The 20,119-nt window shown below is 41.4% G+C and overlaps 1 protein-coding gene across 1 annotated transcript in view; it reads right to left on the reverse strand.

The window, feature by feature from the left end:
- Positions 1-1,593: 1,593 nt before the first annotated feature.
- TTF2 (transcription termination factor 2) overlaps positions 1,594-20,119 on the reverse strand; it is a 40,313-nt gene continuing 21,787 nt past the window's right edge. Inside the window, exons 11-23 of the mRNA XM_003268046.4 lie at positions 18,936-19,086; positions 16,627-16,732; positions 14,173-14,354; positions 13,003-13,156; positions 12,587-12,678; positions 11,806-11,888; positions 11,274-11,407; positions 10,325-10,495; positions 7,853-7,911; positions 6,922-7,072; positions 5,788-5,870; positions 4,300-4,374; positions 1,594-1,820 (exon numbers count right to left, since the gene is read on the reverse strand). Coding sequence (XP_003268094.1) covers positions 1,676-1,820; positions 4,300-4,374; positions 5,788-5,870; positions 6,922-7,072; positions 7,853-7,911; positions 10,325-10,495; positions 11,274-11,407; positions 11,806-11,888; positions 12,587-12,678; positions 13,003-13,156; positions 14,173-14,354; positions 16,627-16,732; positions 18,936-19,086 — 1,586 coding nt within the window. The 3' untranslated portion in view covers positions 1,594-1,675. The remainder of the gene's footprint in view (positions 1,821-4,299; positions 4,375-5,787; positions 5,871-6,921; positions 7,073-7,852; positions 7,912-10,324; positions 10,496-11,273; positions 11,408-11,805; positions 11,889-12,586; positions 12,679-13,002; positions 13,157-14,172; positions 14,355-16,626; positions 16,733-18,935; positions 19,087-20,119) is intronic.

Genomic DNA, 20,119 nt, shown 5'->3' on the forward strand with positions numbered 1-20,119 from the left:
CTGGAGTGAGGAGGGAAGTGCACATGGGGAGCATCCTGGGAGTGAGGCTTCACTAGTCTAATAGAAGGGCTGATGGCCAAAAACTAGGCTAAGAACTGCTGAGCTAGTGGCTTCACCTTCCCTAGGGCCTTGTAATCTTCCATCAGTTCCTTTGCATCCCATAGGCTGAGGAGGGAAGAAACAGCGTGAATGATCTTTTGGAATGTGGTAGAGGGCAGCCTAGAAGTGACTTACATCAATCACTTCTCTCCACAGTCCATTGATATGGACCCCGTCAAACTGCAGCAAAGACTGGGAAATACAGTCTCTCTGGGTGCCCGGGAGGAAAAGGAAATGGGTTTGGTGAACACATAGCATTATTTCTGCCACACTGTCAAACACATTATTTATTAGATTGTATCAATACTATTGTTAGTATTATTAGTATTGGATTATACCAATAGTAGTATTAGTATTGGATTGGATTAGTATTGGACTGGGTTAGTATTTATTAGATTGTACCAAATACTAAATGAAACAATGATACTAAATGCTACAAATGCTGTAAATTTGTAAAAATATGAATACTATTAAAAATGACACAAATATTGTATTATATGAACACTACAAATAGAAATGATATAATAGAAATACTAAGTGATACAATGAACCAAATGATACAAATATTAAACGGTATGGTGATAACCAATATTAAATGACTGAGTGATATACAACACTAAATGATACAGTGATGCAAATACTAAATGATACACTGACACTAAACAATACAATGATACAGATACTCAGCATCTGTTCATGTACAAAGCATCTCCTTGGTCTTCAGCCTGAGAGGAAGAACTGCCTGCACTGAGAGAACTGCAGAGATGGCTGGCTGCAGGGTGGCTGCAGGGATCGACTCTCTGCTCCACCCACAAAAAGATGGTTACGGGAGCAACATCACTGGCAAGAAGAGATGAAGAGATAGGATGGAGCCTGTGTTAGAGAAGGTAGTAACTGGTTCTCCCATCATCAGCTAAGAAGAGAAAGGCAACACAGAACTTTTTGAGCTTTTTTTCCTTTTTTAGAGACAGGGTCTCAGTATATTGCCCAGCCTGGAAAACAGTGGCACAATCACAGCTCACTGCAGCCTCAACCTCCTGGGCTCAACGGATCCTCCTGCCTCAGCCTCCCAAGTACCTAGGACTACAGGTGTGCACTACCACGCCTAGCTCATTTTTTTATTCTTCATAGAGATGGGGTCTTACTATGTTGCCCAGGCTGGTCTTAAACTACTGGCTTCAAGCCATCCTCCTGCCTCGGCCTCCCAAAGTGTTGGGATTACAGGCATGAGCCACCACACCTGGCCCGCTTTTTGAACTTTACTGAAGCTTATATACAATTCTGCCAGAGTTGTTTTCCAAAATCATCCAACTCTAAAACATTCTTTTACCTAAAAAAATCAATTGGTTTCCATACCACTCATTAAATAAATTAACATAATTGGTTAACTTAATTGGTAACATAACCCCTCCTCAATTCTGGGGATAAGACTATGCCTCATTTTGAGGAAGGTGAAAGGCTTGACGGTGAAATTAAAATGCAAAGAACAGAGTGCAAGGCTCATGGTTAGGTTGTTATTCCCAGATCCTAATACAAACCAGCAATGGTGCTATTCTGAGCCCTTATCCACAGGAGGTTAGATGCCAAAAAGGACTCTGAGGTCAGCCAAGGTGAGCTTGGTGACAGATTCTCCAGACCCTGATAGAACTTGTTTGGCCAAATCTTTCTTTTTTTCTTGGAGCTGTAAGATCTTTTCTTCTACTGTTCCCTCACAAACAAATCTAAAAAACAAAAACAAAAAGTAAGCAAACTATCAAAAACCCAAAGCAGCACATCTAATAATACATTCAAACTTTTATTATGCTTTCGTTTTTAATGAGATTTCTTCCTTTAAGGCTTCTTAGGTCCAGTTAAGAACCCTGTTTGAGGAATCCAAACAACCTTGACTAGATGTATGTCCCTTTGAAAGGATGTGACCCACATTGACATTTTAATACTTCTGAAGCTAAGGTAATTGAAAAAAATTCAAAATAAGCAAAAGATATCCCAATCCAAGAAAGTATAGAGATCCAGCTTCTACCCAAAAAGTTCTACCTTGGTAAGTCCATAAGGCCTCAAAGATTATCAAATTTCTGCTAGTTTAAGTAGAGTATCTATTTCTTAGTGAATTCACACTAAAAACAGGGTTTTCAAACCAAGTAAATGGCACTGTTGTCATTCACTCACTCATTCAAAAGTATTGATTAAGCACTCACTACACTATGCTAGGTGTGGGGATGGAGAGATGAATATGGTCTTGCTCTGAAGCAGAACAAAAGCGAGACAAATATGAAAATAACAATAATAATATGACCCGGTAAGTGCTATAATGGAAGTATGTGCCGTGTGCAAAAGGAGGAAAAGGAAATGTGTCCAGAGTAGTCAGGGAGGGCTCTATTAAACAGTTAACTCTTAATATGAGACTTGTATGTTAGGCAAGGGTTTGCCAGAGACAGCAGTGAGGAGAGCACCCCCAGGAATGGGAACACGTGCAAAACCACGGCTGAGTTTCAGAGCATGGTGTATTGGAGGAAGTTCACATTGACCACGTTGTCCGCAATGGCAAAAGCTCAAGAGGCTGGCAGGGCCAGATCACGGGTGGTGGTGCATGTCATGCTAAGACATTTTGATTTGATCCTGCAGGAGGTGAGAGCTACTGAAGAATATGAGAAGTGGATGACATAATCAGACCGATTAGCTAGGAAGAGCCCTTCGGTGGTGATGGAGAGAACAGGATTCAGCAGAGTGGGAAGGGGGGACTTGGCAGTGGGCGTGGGAAGGAAGAAATGGTTATCAGAAGCATTTAGAAAATATAACTAAAGGACTTGGTACGTGGAAAAGTGAGAAAGGTAGGAGTCTAGTTCTGGCTAGATAATTAGATAAAGAGTGATACTATTCACAAAGACAATGACTACAGAAGAATAGCAGATTTGAGGTAATAGGAAGAGAAAATCAATTTCAATTTGTAACATTTGAGTACCTGAAACATGTAATTATACTTGCTACATAGTGGGTGCTCAAAAGTATGTTTTATGGGCTGAATGCCCAAATGAACAATGAATAAAAGAAGGAATAACAGATGAGTATGTGGACACTCGGATTCAGATATTTAGCAGGGACTGCGATAGTCAGGTCTGAAGTTGAGGAGACCTTGGAACTAAAGATACAGATTTTGGACTCAATGGAGTGCACAGAATTTGTAAAGGAAGGAATGTACAGAATGAGCGAGAAGAGAGCATAGGAAAACTATCATAATCACTATATTTAGCAAAGTCTGGAAGTCATTGGTGCCCCTTAACAAGAGCAATTTCAGTGCAGCAACAGGAGTAAAAGCCAGTTTGTAAAGGCTGAGGAATGAATGGGAAGTAATCAAGTAAAGATAGGCAGTGATTCCTAATTCTTCAGGAAACCTGGTCATGAAAAGGAAGGCGAAAAACAGGGCCATCGTGAGAGGGGATTGGCAGCATTAAGGCAGGTTTTGTTGTTTTTAAAGACAAGGGGGTCCAAAACAGAGGACATTTTGCAAAATAACTGGCTCATGCTCATCAAAATGTCAATGTCATAAAACACAAAGACTGGGTACTGTTCCAGATCAAAGGAGACAAACTTAATGAAAACTGCGTGCTACCAGGATCTGGGATTCTTTTTTACTGTGAAGGACGTCACTGGGACAAGTGAGATTGAAAAGACCTGTAGATCAGATAATAGTGTTTTATTAATTTTAATAACCTGATTTTGATAATTTTATTGGGGTTATGTAAGAGAATTCCCTTAATTTTAAGAAATGTACACTTAAGTACTTAGGGACAAAGGAGCATCAGGTCTACAACTTGTTCTCACGTGGTCCAGAAAAATGTTTCTACCCACATGCACACACAATATATGGCAACTTTTTGGTACTATTCTTGTACCTTTTCTGTGTGTCTGAAATTATGTCAAAATAAAAGTTAAAAAGAAAAATAAAAGAGAGGAGCGTCCTTTCATGGACTGCCCTCACCATATACACAAATTTGCTCTTCTTTTGCAGTGACCAACTTCAAGCTTACCCCAAATTGCTCGTTTTTTTCCTGACTGTGGTTTGCCTGAGGGTATGCCTCAGGGGCATCATCAGTAAAGTCATCACCAAATACTTTAAATTCTACGAAAACACTACCTAAGAAAGAAAGACTTTCACAAAGTACAAGTTGAGAAGGGTCCTGGGTCCTGGGGACCATTACTTACCTGTGTATGACAACATCTTTCTGCTGCCCTACTCGGTAAATTCGGTCACAAGCTTGATCTTCAAGTGATGGATTCCTGTTAGAAGACAGCTAAAGCTCAAAGGAACTGACACACTAGATCAGAAGTGGCAAACTATGGACCATGGGCCGAATCCAGCCCACAGCTTGTTTTTGTAACTAAAAATTATTGTTACAGTTTTAAAGGGATTTAAGAAAAGAAAGCAAAGCAAAACAAAACACACACATCATGTGACAGAGAACTATGTGGCCTGAAAAGCCTCAAAGAAAAAAAATCTGTCGACCCCTGTCCTAGGCTATACTGGCCTAAGACAAGCTGGTGCCAGATACCTTCTTGCCTAGTTTCTAGTGAGAAACTAGGGTCAGAGTGTTAATAATAGCTCTTAGCACTATCATCAGTTGACAACTCTAAGTAACAGAGGTGAAACCAAAACTCAGGTCTGGTCTCTAGGTAACTAGATGTCCTTGGGCAGGTTATTTAACCTCAGTCCTCTAGGCTTCAGATTGCTACTTGGAAATTGAAGGGCCAGCTAATGATCTTGACTAGCTACCTTTTTCAACTTTAATATTCTGTGATTCGATTAAGCAGACTTAATTTGTTTGCTTCTTTACTGATTCCCATTGTAACTCCAAATTAGTTTCTCATCTTACCTCTTTAAAATCTTGGATAACATTTCTCTATCTCAGAAAAAAAAAAAAAAGCATGATTCCTAGTATGCTTTCCTCACTCATGTGTATAGAGGAGTCCCAAGTAAGAACTAAACCCATTCTCCTGGAAGATGATAACAGGTTGACCTATTTGTACCAATCTGGGCTGTCTGGAGAATTGGACCAACGACAATCCCCAGCAACAGTGCCTGGTGCAGCAATCCTTGATTGGCATAACTGGAAAACCAGAAACTGGTACTGATTATGATATTTTCTGTTAGCAATACACTAACTCATTCATTTTGTAGCCACGAAAGGTGTGGTTGTACTCCTGGTATTAACACTACCTACAATGAATCCAAGGGTGAGGTATTAAGTGTATTTCTAACATAATTAGAAAATCCCTATTCCTTTTCTTTTTGGAGTAATGCTTCTGCCTCTTTTCAAAGGTTGAAATTTCCGTGGACCCCAACAAGTATGTCTGGAATACAGTATTCTGGAGAAGAGGTAAAACTGAGCAAGGTTAACTCTTAGCCATGAGGAAAAGCTATGCTCCCCGTTTCCATGGAAACAGATGTTAGATTAACAATAACGTGAATGAACTATTTTCAGTAGTCATTTGAAGGCTTGCTAGCTCAGGAATTCAGGGGAGTTAGCTAGCCCTATATCCTGCTTAGATCTGTATCTATAGACATATACAAAGCAAGGCATCTCCGCAATATGAACACAGCAGTCAACATAAGAAGTCAGTTCTTGCTGCCCCTGTAGCCCACTGGCCTCCTTGCTGTGCTGTGACAACCCAGGACAAATCCAGAATCATTACCAGTGCATGTCCAAAAGAAAGAGGTGATTTCCTCCAGTCAGGTTTAGACCAACACCTCCGGCCAAGAGAGAGATGAGCATTACCTTCAAAAGGAAACACGACATTAACTTTAAACAGACTTGGTCTCGTAACACATCTCGGTCTCAGGTTTAAGTCCACGATCAATATAGATAAGCACTGTGTTCCTATCAAATTTCCTTCTGCTGTTATAAACTGTTTTTTTTTTTAACATTATAATGCTATCTCCCATGTCTCACTTTTGAGAAAATTCTCACATCACATTTTGTGTGTGTGTGAGTCAACCTCAAAAAATTAACTGAGTGCTTGCCAAAATATATAAATACTGTAATTTACAACCCTGGGGATGGTCAGCTCAATAAACTTTCAATTATCCAGATTATGTTTATTTCATCAGTCCCTACCCCTCCATTGCTACAATAATTCTCCTGCCTATCATTCTACTAATGCTTTCCAAATCCTTATTATCTATAATTAGATGCCTGTGTTCTTTCATTTCCTTCCATATTTCTTCATACCAAAACCCCACCTATCCTTCAAAGCTTGCCTCCTCTACAAAGATTCCCCTTAACCTAACCAGATCTTCTCTTAATCTCCTTTTAGTCCTCATATTTTATTCTTTTTAGAATATTTGCGCTCTTTAAAAGTATCCCAATACATGTCTAATAAATTCTAAACACTTGGAGGAATCAAGGCTATAAATATTTTTAAGTTGCCGTATCAGAATTCTCTTTGTATGGCTAGGCACGGTGGCTCACGCCTGTAATCCCAGCACTTTGGGAGGCCAAGGCAGGTGGATCACCTGAGGTCAGGAGTTCAAGACCAGCCTGGCCAACATGGTGAAACCTCGTCTCTACTAAAAATACAAAAATTAGCCAGGCTTGGTGGCAGGAGCCTGTAATCCCAGCTACTTGAGAGACTGAGGCAGGAGAATCTCTTGAACCCGGGAGGCGGCGGTTGCGGTGAGCCGAGATAGCACTATTGCAGTCCATCCTGGGCAACAAGAGCAAAACTCCATCTCAAAAAAACAAAAACAAAAACCAAACCAACAAAAAGAATTCTCTTTGTATAACTCGGAACAGTTAATTATGCAGCTCTGATGTGACCAGCTTGTACCTGAGGGCCTCTGGAGTGGTTAAATGCCTCTACCAAGTCCATTCTCTGCTTGGGGTTGACAGAGCCATCGATGGTGGCATAAGTCAGTCCATGCTTCTTCAGGTGCAATGCTACAACTTTCAGCATGTTGGTCCACTGAGAGACAATGACACTGGAAAGAAGAATAAAATAAAAAATACCCTAACATAGATTAAACAGACTCATCTGCAGGACTTTAATGCCCCCATCATTCTTAAGATTAGCTATCAAATGTTGACAAGGAAAGGCCTTCTGCTACCTAAGGGAGAAGGTACACATTTAGGTCATGTCTGAAGATTATAATGCTTCCAGTTATTTCTAGATCCTTTCTACAATTTATTTAGTGCCAAATGAAGTCAGAAAAAAGTGGTAGCTAGAGTAAAGTGATGACTCCAGCCTTCTTTTATTTGGGGGCCTAGTGCTCATCCAGAAATCTGTGGTCCTGCACAAAAGGGACACTGGCCACCCTTCCTGTGGCAGCCAGAACAACAGGCTCCTCCCTGCCCCCACGCTGTCTTAGAGTTCTAAATTTTTATATTGAATTATTTAATATATACAAATGCAGGTGTATAGCACATATGTCAGGTATAACAAATGAGTCCTTGTATCCAAGTACTCAGCTTAAGAAGAACATTATCAGCACTGCTGGAGCCTCCTCACTCCCTTGCTTTTCTTTATATGCTTCTCGACTTTTAAACACTTTTTCAGATGCTTAGCTTATCCTGATCCCCTAGGGATGTCCTTTTCAATTTGTACCACAAATATTTTAATTAGAAATCACAGGGAATGTGTGCTATAACCTCAGTGCTTTCTGCTGAGCATGACTCACAGTCCTTGATTTATAACTCTTGGCAATATCAAATTTTCTCACATAATTATGACCAATACTTGGATAATGAGAAAATGCAGTTACCTCTTTTGGGATGCTGAATTTCTTTGAATTGCCTCCAATTCTGCCAGCAGAGATGAAATCTGGGAAAAGATTACATCAACATTGTATGTTTAAGCAATTCACTTTTCTCCATCTCCTCTCACCTGCCATGCGAAGCAGTCTCCTAGATGGCGTCTGTGCTCTGGCCTCACCTGTCTCTGTTCCACCCTCCTCTCTGCAGCCAGAAAGCTCTTTCTAAAATGTGAGTTTGTCACTTCACTCCTCTGGCTAAAGCCCTTCCATAGCTTCCCACTGAGGATAAAGGCCAAGCTCCTTAAGGCAGCTTGCCAGATCCTTGCTGTTCCAGCCTCTGCTTCTCTGGGTTCGTTTCTCACTATGCCCTCCTCAAACGACACAGCATCACCCCAAAATTCTTCCCATAAATCACACTTTGGCTATCTTGTCCATTTTCTGTTCCCTCTGCCTAGAACACCCTTTTGTGTCAGCTTAATGTCACTTCTTCTTGGAGGTCCTCCCAACCCCCAAAGTACGAGTTAGGTGCCTACTGCTCACATACTATCATAGCACCTTTTGTTTCTATTATCATGGTCCTTGTCATACTATATATTAATTGCTTATTATCTCTTGCTTCCAGGACTTGAGACACTCCAAGGAGGCAAATATTAGGAAAGTAGCTTCTCTGTTTCGGCCATGTGTGAGGGACCGTGAGTACACACATGGCCAATACAGAGAAGGTACTCTCCTAATGTTTGCTGAAGAAGAAAGTGAAAGAACTTTACCCACTTTATGGCCTGCTCCAAATGTTGTTGAAAAGGACCTGTCCAGATGGAGGAACAATTGTTAAAGCTTCCGACCAGGATCCCTGGGTATTCCCCAAGAACCCTTAGGGTGCACTTGAGTCCACAGGGAAGCTGTCAGTAAGAACACGTGGGGCATGACTTTGGAGTGCAGCTGGGCTCATTCTTCCCAGCTGCTCATGTGAAAAACCTTTCAAGAGCCTCTAAGGGTCCCAGAGTTCACCCCCAGAATGCTGGAGAAGGAAGAAAACTGGGCTGTAAGTCAATTGGGAGACAAATATACAGAAGTTCTTCCTCTGTCCTCATATGGCTGAACCACTTTGGGACTCAGATTCCTCATCAGTGAAAAGAAGGACTTAGGCCAGATAAATTCTGAGGTACCCTGAGCTCCCACATTCTAGGATGTCGTTACAGTGGTCACCACATGGGGCTGCTTTCCAGTCTTAACAAACATTCTGGTGCCTAGGCAGGAAGTGAGTCACAGAACTGTACCATTCAAATTAGCAGACAGAAAAGCAGGTACATCTGTTATTTAGTTAACAATAGAACAGAGACACTGATGTGCCTGGTGTCTTGGCAACTTGAGATTGTGGAAGGCGCTGTAACTCCCACATGAAAAAGCTGGCCATGGTGCTTTGAGAAAACTGCAGCAGGAGGGCTGGATTTATGGCCCATGAGCCGGGGTCAAATTCCAGTAAGAAGCCTCCTTCCCTACTTGAAACAACCTTACGTGGTTTGAACTATTTATGGACATATGTTAACAAAACTTGTGAATAAATATTACCTGCATTTAATTAAACAAGGAACACAAATGATTAGGAATTTAAGTTTTAGCCCAATAGCTCACTCTGAAGGCGCTAGCATGTGTGTTCTGGCCACATGGGATGCTCTTCTTATGTTTCTCTCAGCTATCAGTGGTAAAGACCCAGGTAAATGTTTTAAAATTTTAATTAAAAGGCAGCATTCCTTTTAAAAAATAATGCCATTCCCCTGGAAGTGACCTCCTTTCTAGTTATTAATATACTTTTTCAAAAAAAGCCTTTGAAGAGAGGTTGAGCCCAAGAATAGCAGCTTGAGATGCTAAGAGAGAAACAAGCCCCACTTTCAAGACAGGCAGGATGATGAAGCAGATTCCGAGCCAGCAGACAGGCAGGACTCAGGTTACGGCATATCTCAGCCTTCCTCCAGCAGAATGTTTCTGCCTTAAAAAGCTCTGACGAAAACAGAGCAGAATGACTAATGAAAACAGAAGGCTATGTAGGAAACACTACTCACATGTGGAAGCCTTTCAAAGTCAGAGCAACTGGCGCTCACATGTATGACACAGTCTCTAGAGTCAAGCCCTTGTTTTCCTTTTAAGCTTTCTCTAAACAAATTGCTCACTTGCATAGGCCCCGTCCCTAGCACAAACCTGGCAAGCTCCCCAGTGACCCATGACAGAAAACCCGCTTCAGTGCAATGCTGGGGCTGTCCCTGATTACTCTCTGAAAAGCCCCCTATGTAGTAAGGCTTTAGTGTTATCTGTGAAATAAATGAAGCTTTAAGACTGGAGGGAGAATCTGATCAGCTAGAATTTAATGGCTCTAGCTCTGCTGGCAAATAGCTGTTCCCACTTGGACAAATGAGGTGCTGTCACACAGGAAAATGTGTGAGGAATCGAAGTCTCTCTACTACTACAGAGGAGACAAAAAAGTACCTTGGTGCTCTCTCGTGTGTCTTCAAAAAGCTCCATCTTGAAGAAGGTGCCGTTAAGGGAAACAGTGGAAGATGGCTCTGAGTCACGGAGTTCTGACAAGGTCAAAGCACTGAGCTGTTCTTCCAGGGAAAGGATGAGACCTTCACCCTTCAGTTCCATTGGATCCAGGGCCTGAACAGATAAAAAAGGACAAGAGCAGCTGGGAGTCATGGCAGCAAACCTTGTTACTTATTGATGATGTTTTGATTGTTTAACACTTCACAGAGCAAAATGTCTTGTAATTTGTCATCAGTAACTCCTCAAGACACCTTGATTAAAGTGTGATCTTGCAAGATTTTTCACCAGATTAAAGATAAACCAAATGATGGAACTTTTTAAAGACTTGCCAGGCAGATGACATAATCATTCTATTTTTCTAAGCTAGAATATAATTGAGATGTTGATAATCAGAATATATTATTACAGCTCCTGAAATGAATAAAATACTCCTCTGAATTTTGGATGTGCCTCTATCCAATGTAGAGGCAACTTTTCAGTCTGTATAACTATCTGAGTTTTTGTACCTGGAACCCAAAACCCCAATACTGCCTGAAAGCAGAAAACCCCAAGACTTAAATTAGCTTTACGACATTCTGAAGTACCAGAGCATTCAGAAATGGCTTCTTTTTAAACAAAATATCATTTCTTTTCTTAAACAGTTAATCTAAAACAAAATAAACAATAGAAATACACTATTCTTGATGCCATAGGAATGATCAAGATTAATATGAAATAAAGCAAAATAAATAAGCCCCCTTTTCTCCAACCCACCGAAAAACAAAAATTGAAAAACCAAAACAGCATTTCCTTTGATCAAGCAGACTGGATCCCAGTCAGAGGAGAGTGAAATTGACTTCTCGGGTGGCCCCTCTGGAGCACTATATGACAGCAGGCAGAGGGCTTTTCTTACCGACTTCAGTAAAGAAAGATGACAGCAACACTGGCGGAGTCTCAGCAACTGGGACAATATGTGGACGGTACTGGATCTCGGCGAGTCTGCTGCCTCCGAGTGTCTAGGCTCCTCAGACCCAAACTCCAGTGCCACTTCCAAGAGGGAAGACAAGCCAAGGATGGTACAGGATTTAAAAGAGAAATATGGAGACAGCCAGGAACTACATGGGGCTACTTTAACCATGTTTGATCTCAGACTCAATAATATAGTTATAACTCACTTCTGTGCCAATTAGGCCAAATGAAATATCGGTTTTTCCTTATAGAACTACCTGCATTTTAATAAAGCAGATTCAGGAAACAATTAAAAAGAAGTTAAATAAACACCAGATCTCGTGTTCACAGATCAGTAGATTTTACTCTGGTTGGAGGGTCTTAGTTAGGTCAAATCTCTGATACCAAGGATTCATAACCTCACATGTCTGTGTTTTACTGAATCCAAATCCCCATTTTCATCAGTCATATGTATTTATGAGAGTCCTACAGCTTACCTCTACTGAATGGATTATTAGGGCTTCTTCCAGACTGGTTGCCTCTACTTTCATGTCTTTTTAGATAGGATTGCAGAGCTGACCTGCCTCAGATTAAAAAGAAAAAAAAATGCATGTATAATGGTCACTGAGACCTGCTTAACTGTGCCTGGAGTGGGATCTTGACAAATTATAGAAGTGGACTTCTTAAATGATACCAAGCTCATAAGAAGCAATGGCCAAAGGTAATGCAAGAGAAATAGTTATTTTAAAAAAAAATCTTTTTAAAAATAAGCTAATAAATATAAGGTGTAAAAGAAGAAAAAATATATTTACAGTAGAAATGTAAATGAGAGGTACCAAATAGGAGACAGTAAATCTGGAATTCAGGGAAAGATAAGAGTTCAAGAGACAGTGCAAAGAACAGATGACAAAAGGATTACAAAGTCATCCTTTTAAAGTTCCAGTGAGATGCTGGATGACAGGTCAAATGTCAAAGAGATATCATTATTCAGTACAGCCCCATGAGAACCAGACAGATTCAGTATATGGTGACCAAATCCTATGACTTCTATGCAAGGAAGCCAATGAAGAGTAGGTTCAAAATTTTGCCTTCCATGTGTGTATGAGACAGAGGTAAGCTGGGGAGGGGAGGAGAAAAACGGAGTAAAAAAAGGGAATACAGACATCCAACTAATCAATAATGCCATAAAGTTTGTGGAAATTTGACCTTCACCTCACTCCCAAGAAAAGACAGGAATAAAACAATGTGTGTGAGAAGGTGCTTCTTTAATACACACACCTTGATCTTGCAAAAGACACATTGTAAACAGTCTCTTCATCTTCAGAAAGCTTTAAATGATGCAACTGAAATTTACGCTGGGGCAGTATCACCTGGAAGAATAAAAAAAAAAGCTGGCATGAAGCTATACAAATTAACTGCCTATTACAGAACAAATTCCCCACACTGACACTGCAGATCTAGTCAACCCCTGGAATGCAGCTTCCACCCTTTCTTAAACACAGGACTGCTTCGACATATAGTACAACTGGATTGCTATGACACTAGGCATGGAACTGCAACCCTGGGGCCTCCTCACAGGAGGATGGGAGACTCAGAGGCTCCTGAAGCAAGGCAGATGGCTGTTCAACCCAAGACAAGGACACAGTCATGTTCCTTCCCTGGCCTACCCCAAGGACAGGTACAAACTTGATTACCAAAGGTCTGCCAGTAGAGTCCAGCTGGTCTTTTGTTCTCCTCAGCAAAAGGCTCTTGGTTAAAATACTTAACCGTTCTCCTCCTTTCTTTGAGCCATTGTCAACCTGACTCCTCCACAGATTGAACTCATCAAATGGAGAGCAACGGAGAAACCTTTTTTGTTGAGGAAGAAGGGCACAGAGTAGGGAAGGAAAAGTCAGGGAGAATGGAATAAAGGTTCAAAGTATGATATAAGATGAAAAACAAATCAGATTTTCTGTTACACCTGTCATCCAATCACTTTTAAAAGTGAATTTCATAGCAAACCTTTACTGGACAGATCAAAAGGACGTAAGTCAATAACAAAACCACATTATAAAAATCTGAGTTTTCCTATTAACAATGCCTACGCTGTCACAACAAGACATATAACCAACAGCTAGAATTTGTTCCTAAAGCTATAGGAGCTAAGAAAGAAATTTCACATCCTCTTATGGCTGACTCGAATAAAAATAAGTATTTTATTTTTAATTTTTTTCTATAGAGACTGAGATCTCGCTCTGTCACCCAGGCTGGAGTGCAGTGGCATAATGATAGCTCACTGCAGCCTTGAACTCCTGGGCTCAAGCGATCCTCCTGCCTCAGCCTCTTGAGCAGCTGGGACCACAGGTGCACACCCCTGTGCCTGGCTAATTTTTAAATTTTTTGTAGAGGTGGGGTCTCACTTTACTCCCCTGGCTAATCTTGAACTCCTGGCTTCAAGCAATCCTCCCACATCAGCCTTCCAAAGTGTGGAGATTACAGGTATGACCCACTGCACTTAGCCAAATAGAAATATTTTAAAATCAGCATTCTTTTTTGTTTGCTTCAAATAAATTGTAGTGCTAGCCCTAGACAATATGTTTTAAAGCAGAAGTAGCCGAAAACATTCACTGGACTTAAGAATAATTTAATTCAAGCTGTCTATATTTTTGCATATATATAAGGGCTGAATGTAATCAAAGTCCTATATCAACCAATCAACAGCTATTTTCTCATAAATATTTATTTTGTCCTTTAAAGGTTGATAGGCTTGCCATCTCCTAAACAAGATAATTTGGCATATACTAAGGCCTTATTATGAGACATGAAATAATGATGAAGGGATACAGACAGGGTTCATATTTACACAGTTACAAGAAGTTACTCACTTCAGCAGTGAATACATATCCAATAAGTTGTTTTGAATGGGGGTTCCAGTGACAGCCCAACGGGCACAGGCTTGTAGCTTACACACAGCTATGGACGTCTGCACACGGGGATTCTTAACATTGTGAGCTTCATCCAATATGATTCGAGCCCAGGCTATTCGAAGCAAAGGTGTTGAGGTGCCCTGGAAGAATCACAAGTGAAATCCAGCCACAGTATGGGAAAATGTACATGTCCTCAAGGACACAAGGGGAAATAGCAGGCAAGTATGGAGGACCCACCTTTACCTTTAAATATGCTTAGCTAAGGTACACTGAAATAAGAATTAAACCCAAGAGTAAAACGTCTCAACTGGTTCAAATAAATAAGTTATTTGAGAGTCTCAGTCTTTGAACATAAGATGTCTAAGGTAAAATGTTTTCAAATTTGAGTTGTCTTTTTTTTTTTTGAGACAGAGTCTCGCTCTGTGGCCCAGGCTGGAGTGCAGTGGTGTGATCTCGGCTCACTGCAAGCTCCGCCTCCCGGGTTCACGCCATTCTCCTGCTTCAGCCTCCCGAGCAGCCGGGACCACAGGCGTCCGCCACCACGCCTGGCTAATTTTTTGTATTTTTAGTAGAGACGGGGTTTCACCGTGTTAGCCAGGATGGTCTCCATCTCTTGACCTCGTGATCCGCCCGCCTTGGCCTCCCAAAGTGCTGGGATTACAGGCGTGAGCCACCGTGCCCGGCCAAGTTTTCTTTTACTCTTTAAATCCACACAAGCAATGGCTGTAGATCATGACTACACCAGGCACTGAACCTGCAAATTCACTCACTCAATAAAACATTTACTAAATTTTACTAAATTTACTAACAATTTTTCAAAAGTCTACTTTTAGATGTGAGATGTTAAACCAGATATAAAAAAGAGTTCCTACCCTGAAGAGCTCAAAATCTAGCAGGGGAGAAAAACAAATGTAAAGATAATTACAATACGATATAGATATAGTAAGTCCCACTGGCTAATTCAATACCTGAAGTGGGAATCTGGCTGCTCTTGACGAAACAGCACCTGACCCATAGCGGATACTCAATGTCTGCTGAAGAAACGAAGTGCTACAACTTATGTAAGCACAAGGTGCTGGCAGAGGCATTCAACCACACCGGGGGAAGGTGGGAAGGGAGTGGTCCAGAAAAGATTCTTGAAGCAGGTTTAAAAAAATTAACCTGGGAGAAGGAGTGGAGGCAAAGCGTTTCATTCGGAAGGAGAACAGACACAACACTGTGACAGAGCATGGCGGGAACTACAGATCCATTGGTATGACTGAGCACGAGGTGCCCCAGGGAGGGGCAGGGTGTCATCAAGAGATGAGCGACATATAGGTAGGGCAAGATCATAAAGAGCCTAATATGGCCGGGCATGGTGGCTCATGCCTATAATCCCAGCACTTTGGGAGGCCGAGGCGGGTGGATCACTTGAGGTCAGAAGTTCGAGACCAGCCTGGCCAACATGGCGAAACCCCATCTCTACTAAAAATACAAAAAATTAGCCGAGCATAGTGGCGGGCACCTGTTATCCCAGCTACTTGGGAAGCTGTGGCAGGAGAATCGCTTGAACCTGGGATGCAGAGGTTGCAGTGAGCCAAGATTGCACCATGCACTCCATCCTGGGCGACAGAGTGAGACTCTGCCTCAAATAAATAAATAAATAAAGCCTAATACCTCATGAAAAGAAATTTAGGGTTTATCCCAAAAGCAATGGAAAACCAGGGAGGAATCTGAAAAGTTCATCATCTGTAAGTCAGAGTTGGTTATAAGCTGGAGAAATGTTCTAGAGATCTCTCCAAATACAGAAACCTGTGAATATCCTGTTGGGCGAAAAGGATAACATATGGAAAAATGAGTTCTTGGGATGATACTGTATTTTCAGAGTATAATTACATGATAAAGCCTCTACATCCCATAACTGAGGCTGCCCTGGACCCCCTAGAAGGCCATCAAGTATTCACAATTGTCACTTAGCCTCTGGCCTTATTATTTGCAACCCTTTTTTTCCGGGAAATAAAGGGAGGCAGGGAATGATGGCTTAAAATCAAAATACTAGTAGTAAAATAGTAGTCTGCACAATAAATATTAAAAATATCATGAGTATATACCCCAAATACTCTAAAATAAAAATAGCAACAAGTAAGGCTTTTATATATTCAGGTGATTATTACCCCCACAAATACAATGTAGTCATCTTTCGTTCTAAAAGGCAGCTGAATCCTGTGGCATAGTTTGATCTTTATCACTGAGGTGGTTGTCTGGAATAAGGGTGATGGGATAGAGGAAAGAACAATTCCTTTCCACATGTGGATCATTTACAGCATTCCTGACCTCCAGGGAGGTCCTCTTGCTATCGTGGAGGCTGAGAAAGACTCCCATTAAACCATCTGTGGCTCCAACTCCACTTCCCTGGCTGCCCCCCAGCCTCACCTCCACACTGAGGTTTGCACCTGGGATCTCTGCCTCTTGCTTGTTTGTGGGAATCTCCTTGGCCACGAGGCTATAGGTAGTGATCACAATGTCGTATGTAGAGAGGCTGCATAGACATAACAAAGAAATCAATAAATGGTCCCACTATAGAGGGACAATGAGAGAGGTAGAGTTGATCTTTCAATAAAAATGCCTACAAATGGAAGGACAAACAGCAGAACTCATTAACTTGTGTTCTTACACACATGCACACACACACACACACACACACACACACTTTTGGAGGTAAATTTTACCCACTTGGTTTCCCTATCTCTTACCTCTGATCATTTACTGTCTGCTCACTATAGCTACCACAGCCTCCCTCTTACCATCCAGTGAGTCAGAAAGAAAATTCTCTGGCTGGGATAATATAATACTTGATATGATCTGGCCAGAACAGAAAGTAGGACAGAGTTGGGAATTAACATTTAATAATGATTTGAGATGGATGACACCAAAGTCCCAGGGAAGAAAGATACCCTCAAAACACTCTTCAGCTTGTATCAGTGGTGCTTTCTTCCCACCACTCTACAATGGATTTGTGAAAATTCACTGATCTAGTTTGACATTAGGATATAAAAATACATGCTGTAAGCGTTCAGTGTATCTTGCTTATACTCGTTACATATAAAGATTCTTAATGAGAAACACAAATCTTTCTCCAGTAAAGCTTAATATTGTGAGAACTTCAATAAAAACTTTATTTTTTGCGACAAAGTAGGGTCTCACTCTATCCTGTCTCAAAAGTAAATAAAATAATAAAATAAAATATTTATTGAAATAAAGTAAAATTCTGCTAATCATAGATCAAGCCAAGTTTATATTAAAAGGGAAAAATTATCACTTATAATTAGCATACTCAGCATCAGAAATGATATAATAGGTGAGTAACCTACCCTGGTCACCCAGACTGGAGTGTAGGGGTGTGACCTTGGCTCACTGCAACCTCCACCTTCCAGATTCAAGCGATTCTCCCACCTCAGCCTCCCAAGTAAATGGGACTACAAGTGCACACCACCACACCCAGCTAATTTTTGTATTTTTGGTAGAGATGGGTTTCACCATGTTGCCTAGGCTGGTCTCGAACTCCTGAGCTTAAGTGGTCTGCCTGCCTCGGCCTCCCAAAGTGCTAGGATTACAGGCATGAGCCACCATGCCCGGCCCCAAGAGAACCTCAATAAATACTTTTGATAAAAATGATATGCCTAATTCAGAGAGGCAGCAGTGTCTATAAGTTACCCTAGCATCATATAAAGAAGTATAATCAAGAATGATTCTAATCGGTCAACTAGTACATTCTAAACACCAAACAAGTTATGCTCAAAGTACAAATCAAGTGAGATTCAATTTATTTCTAAACAAAAATTTAGAACGAAGGCAGACAACTCACAGTAATCTATGGCAGGGAAGGCCTGCAGGCCTGCCACTGCCGCCCTGATGCCTTTTGCCTGCAGAAGCAACTCTCAGTCATGAGAACTGGCCTGTCATAAGACAGAGGGGCACCAATCTAACAACTTACTCCTGAAAGACTGCTGCCCTGTTCTTTAGGAGATAAAATATCCAAATTAGAGGCTAGGTAGAGAAATTACTTAGAAGCAGAAATAACTTTGTTCTCATCCTTGACTACAGCAGCCAGTATTCAACCTAGACCTTCACTTCACAATTAAGAACAGAAAACAATTCCTTTAAAACCAAAAGACAGAGACTAGGACTAAGATTGCCATGTGGGGAAGCATTTTCTTTCCTCCTTCCTGAGCATCCCTCTTCAAGAATTTATAGTTAGCTCTAATCATCCTAAATTATTGAGTCTAAAGCATCTTAGATGGTTCATATATAAAAAAGTCATAAAAATATAATCAACCTATAGCAACTAATCATTAGCATTCTATCAAGATGCTCTATAGAACTGGGCTGGTTCCATTCACACTATGTACACCTGGAATCAGAACTCCAGCAGCCATGAGGGCCTTGCGACACATCTCCTTGACTAGGGGAATGCTGCTGCCACCTGATTGGCAGCTCAGGCATCTCAGGCCTCCTCACAGGGCAGCTTTCGTTGAGGACAATGACAAGGACACAGCAAAAGATCACCAGTAGACCTCAGGATACAAGGCAAAGGCTGTATGGTGACGAGACTGAAGATCTGTCTTTGGCCTTCACAAATACGCGTCCTGATTAAGTGAAATCTCAGGGACGGGAGCAAAGGCCCATGGGCCCTTGAGCAGAGGTGCTGAATGCCCCCAACAACTGCGTATTCCTGCACTTACACTCTGGCACGTGAATCCCGGTTTGGCCCATGGTAGAGATAGACTCTTAGTTTGTTGCTGTTCACCCGTTTTTCCACCTCATTTTTCCAATGATGGATCAGGGAGGCAGGACAGATGATTAGTGTTCCATGGGAAGTAAAGTCAGAAGAGTCTTGAGAAGGGAAAAAAATCAGTGCCTAGTTACATTCACCAAATGGCTTTTAACTTTTTTTTTTTTTTTTTAATATATGGAGACACGGTCTTGCTGTGTTACCCAGGCTGTCTCGAACTCCTAGGCTCAAGTGATCCTCCTGCCTTAGCCTCCCACAGTGGGATTACAGGCGTGAGTCATCGTGTTTGACTGGCGTTTAACTTAAAGGCATTACCTCTTCCTCTTGACTGACTTTACTCCTTCAATTAATATGTTTAACCATTGCTTTTATTTCTATACAGAGCCTATAGTGAAATAGGAAATGGAAGAAGTGATCTTTTAAACTGAAACACTTGATTACTTATTTTCTCCGCTAAAAGTACAAGCAGAAAGAGGCTAAATAAGGGGGGGAAAGTGGGTGGCACCTGACCTCAGTGTGAAAAAGCAATGTGCTTTCACAGAGTGGCTGGAGGTGAAAGCTGGATCGTTTCCTAACTCCTCTTGAGTTGATTCATTATAGAGGCGTATGGAGTATTGTTATATTTTCTGAAAAGCATAACTTAATGTACTTCTACCTTAAAATTAAGTACAGAAACCTTTTTTAAAAAATAAGCAAACATTGGTTTGGAACCAATTAGTGATGGTTTGTTTATACCACGGCCCCTCATCTCTGCGTGTGTGTGCCTGTGCTACTCACACATGCTGCTACTACACACAAAGGGATACAGGACCCAGCTGCAACAGTGCTCATTAGAGGCCCTGAGAGCAGATGCCACACATTTTTTTTTTTTTTTTTTTTTGAGACGGAGTCTCACTCTGTCGCCCAGGCTGGAGTGCAGTGGCACGATCTCGGCTCACTGCAAACTCTGCCTCCCAGGTTCACACCATTCTCCTGCCTCACCCTCCTGAGTAGCTGGGACTACAGGTGCCTGCCACCATGCTCGGCTAATTTTTTGTATTTTTAGTAAAGACGGGGTTTCACCGTGTTAGTCAGGATGGTCTCGATCTCCCGACCTCGTTATCTGCCCACCTCAGCCTCCCAAAGTGCTGGGAT

Source organism: Nomascus leucogenys, chromosome 12 (assembly GCF_006542625.1).
Source record: "Nomascus leucogenys isolate Asia chromosome 12, Asia_NLE_v1, whole genome shotgun sequence".
Classification (NCBI taxonomy): domain Eukaryota; kingdom Metazoa; phylum Chordata; class Mammalia; order Primates; family Hylobatidae; genus Nomascus; species Nomascus leucogenys.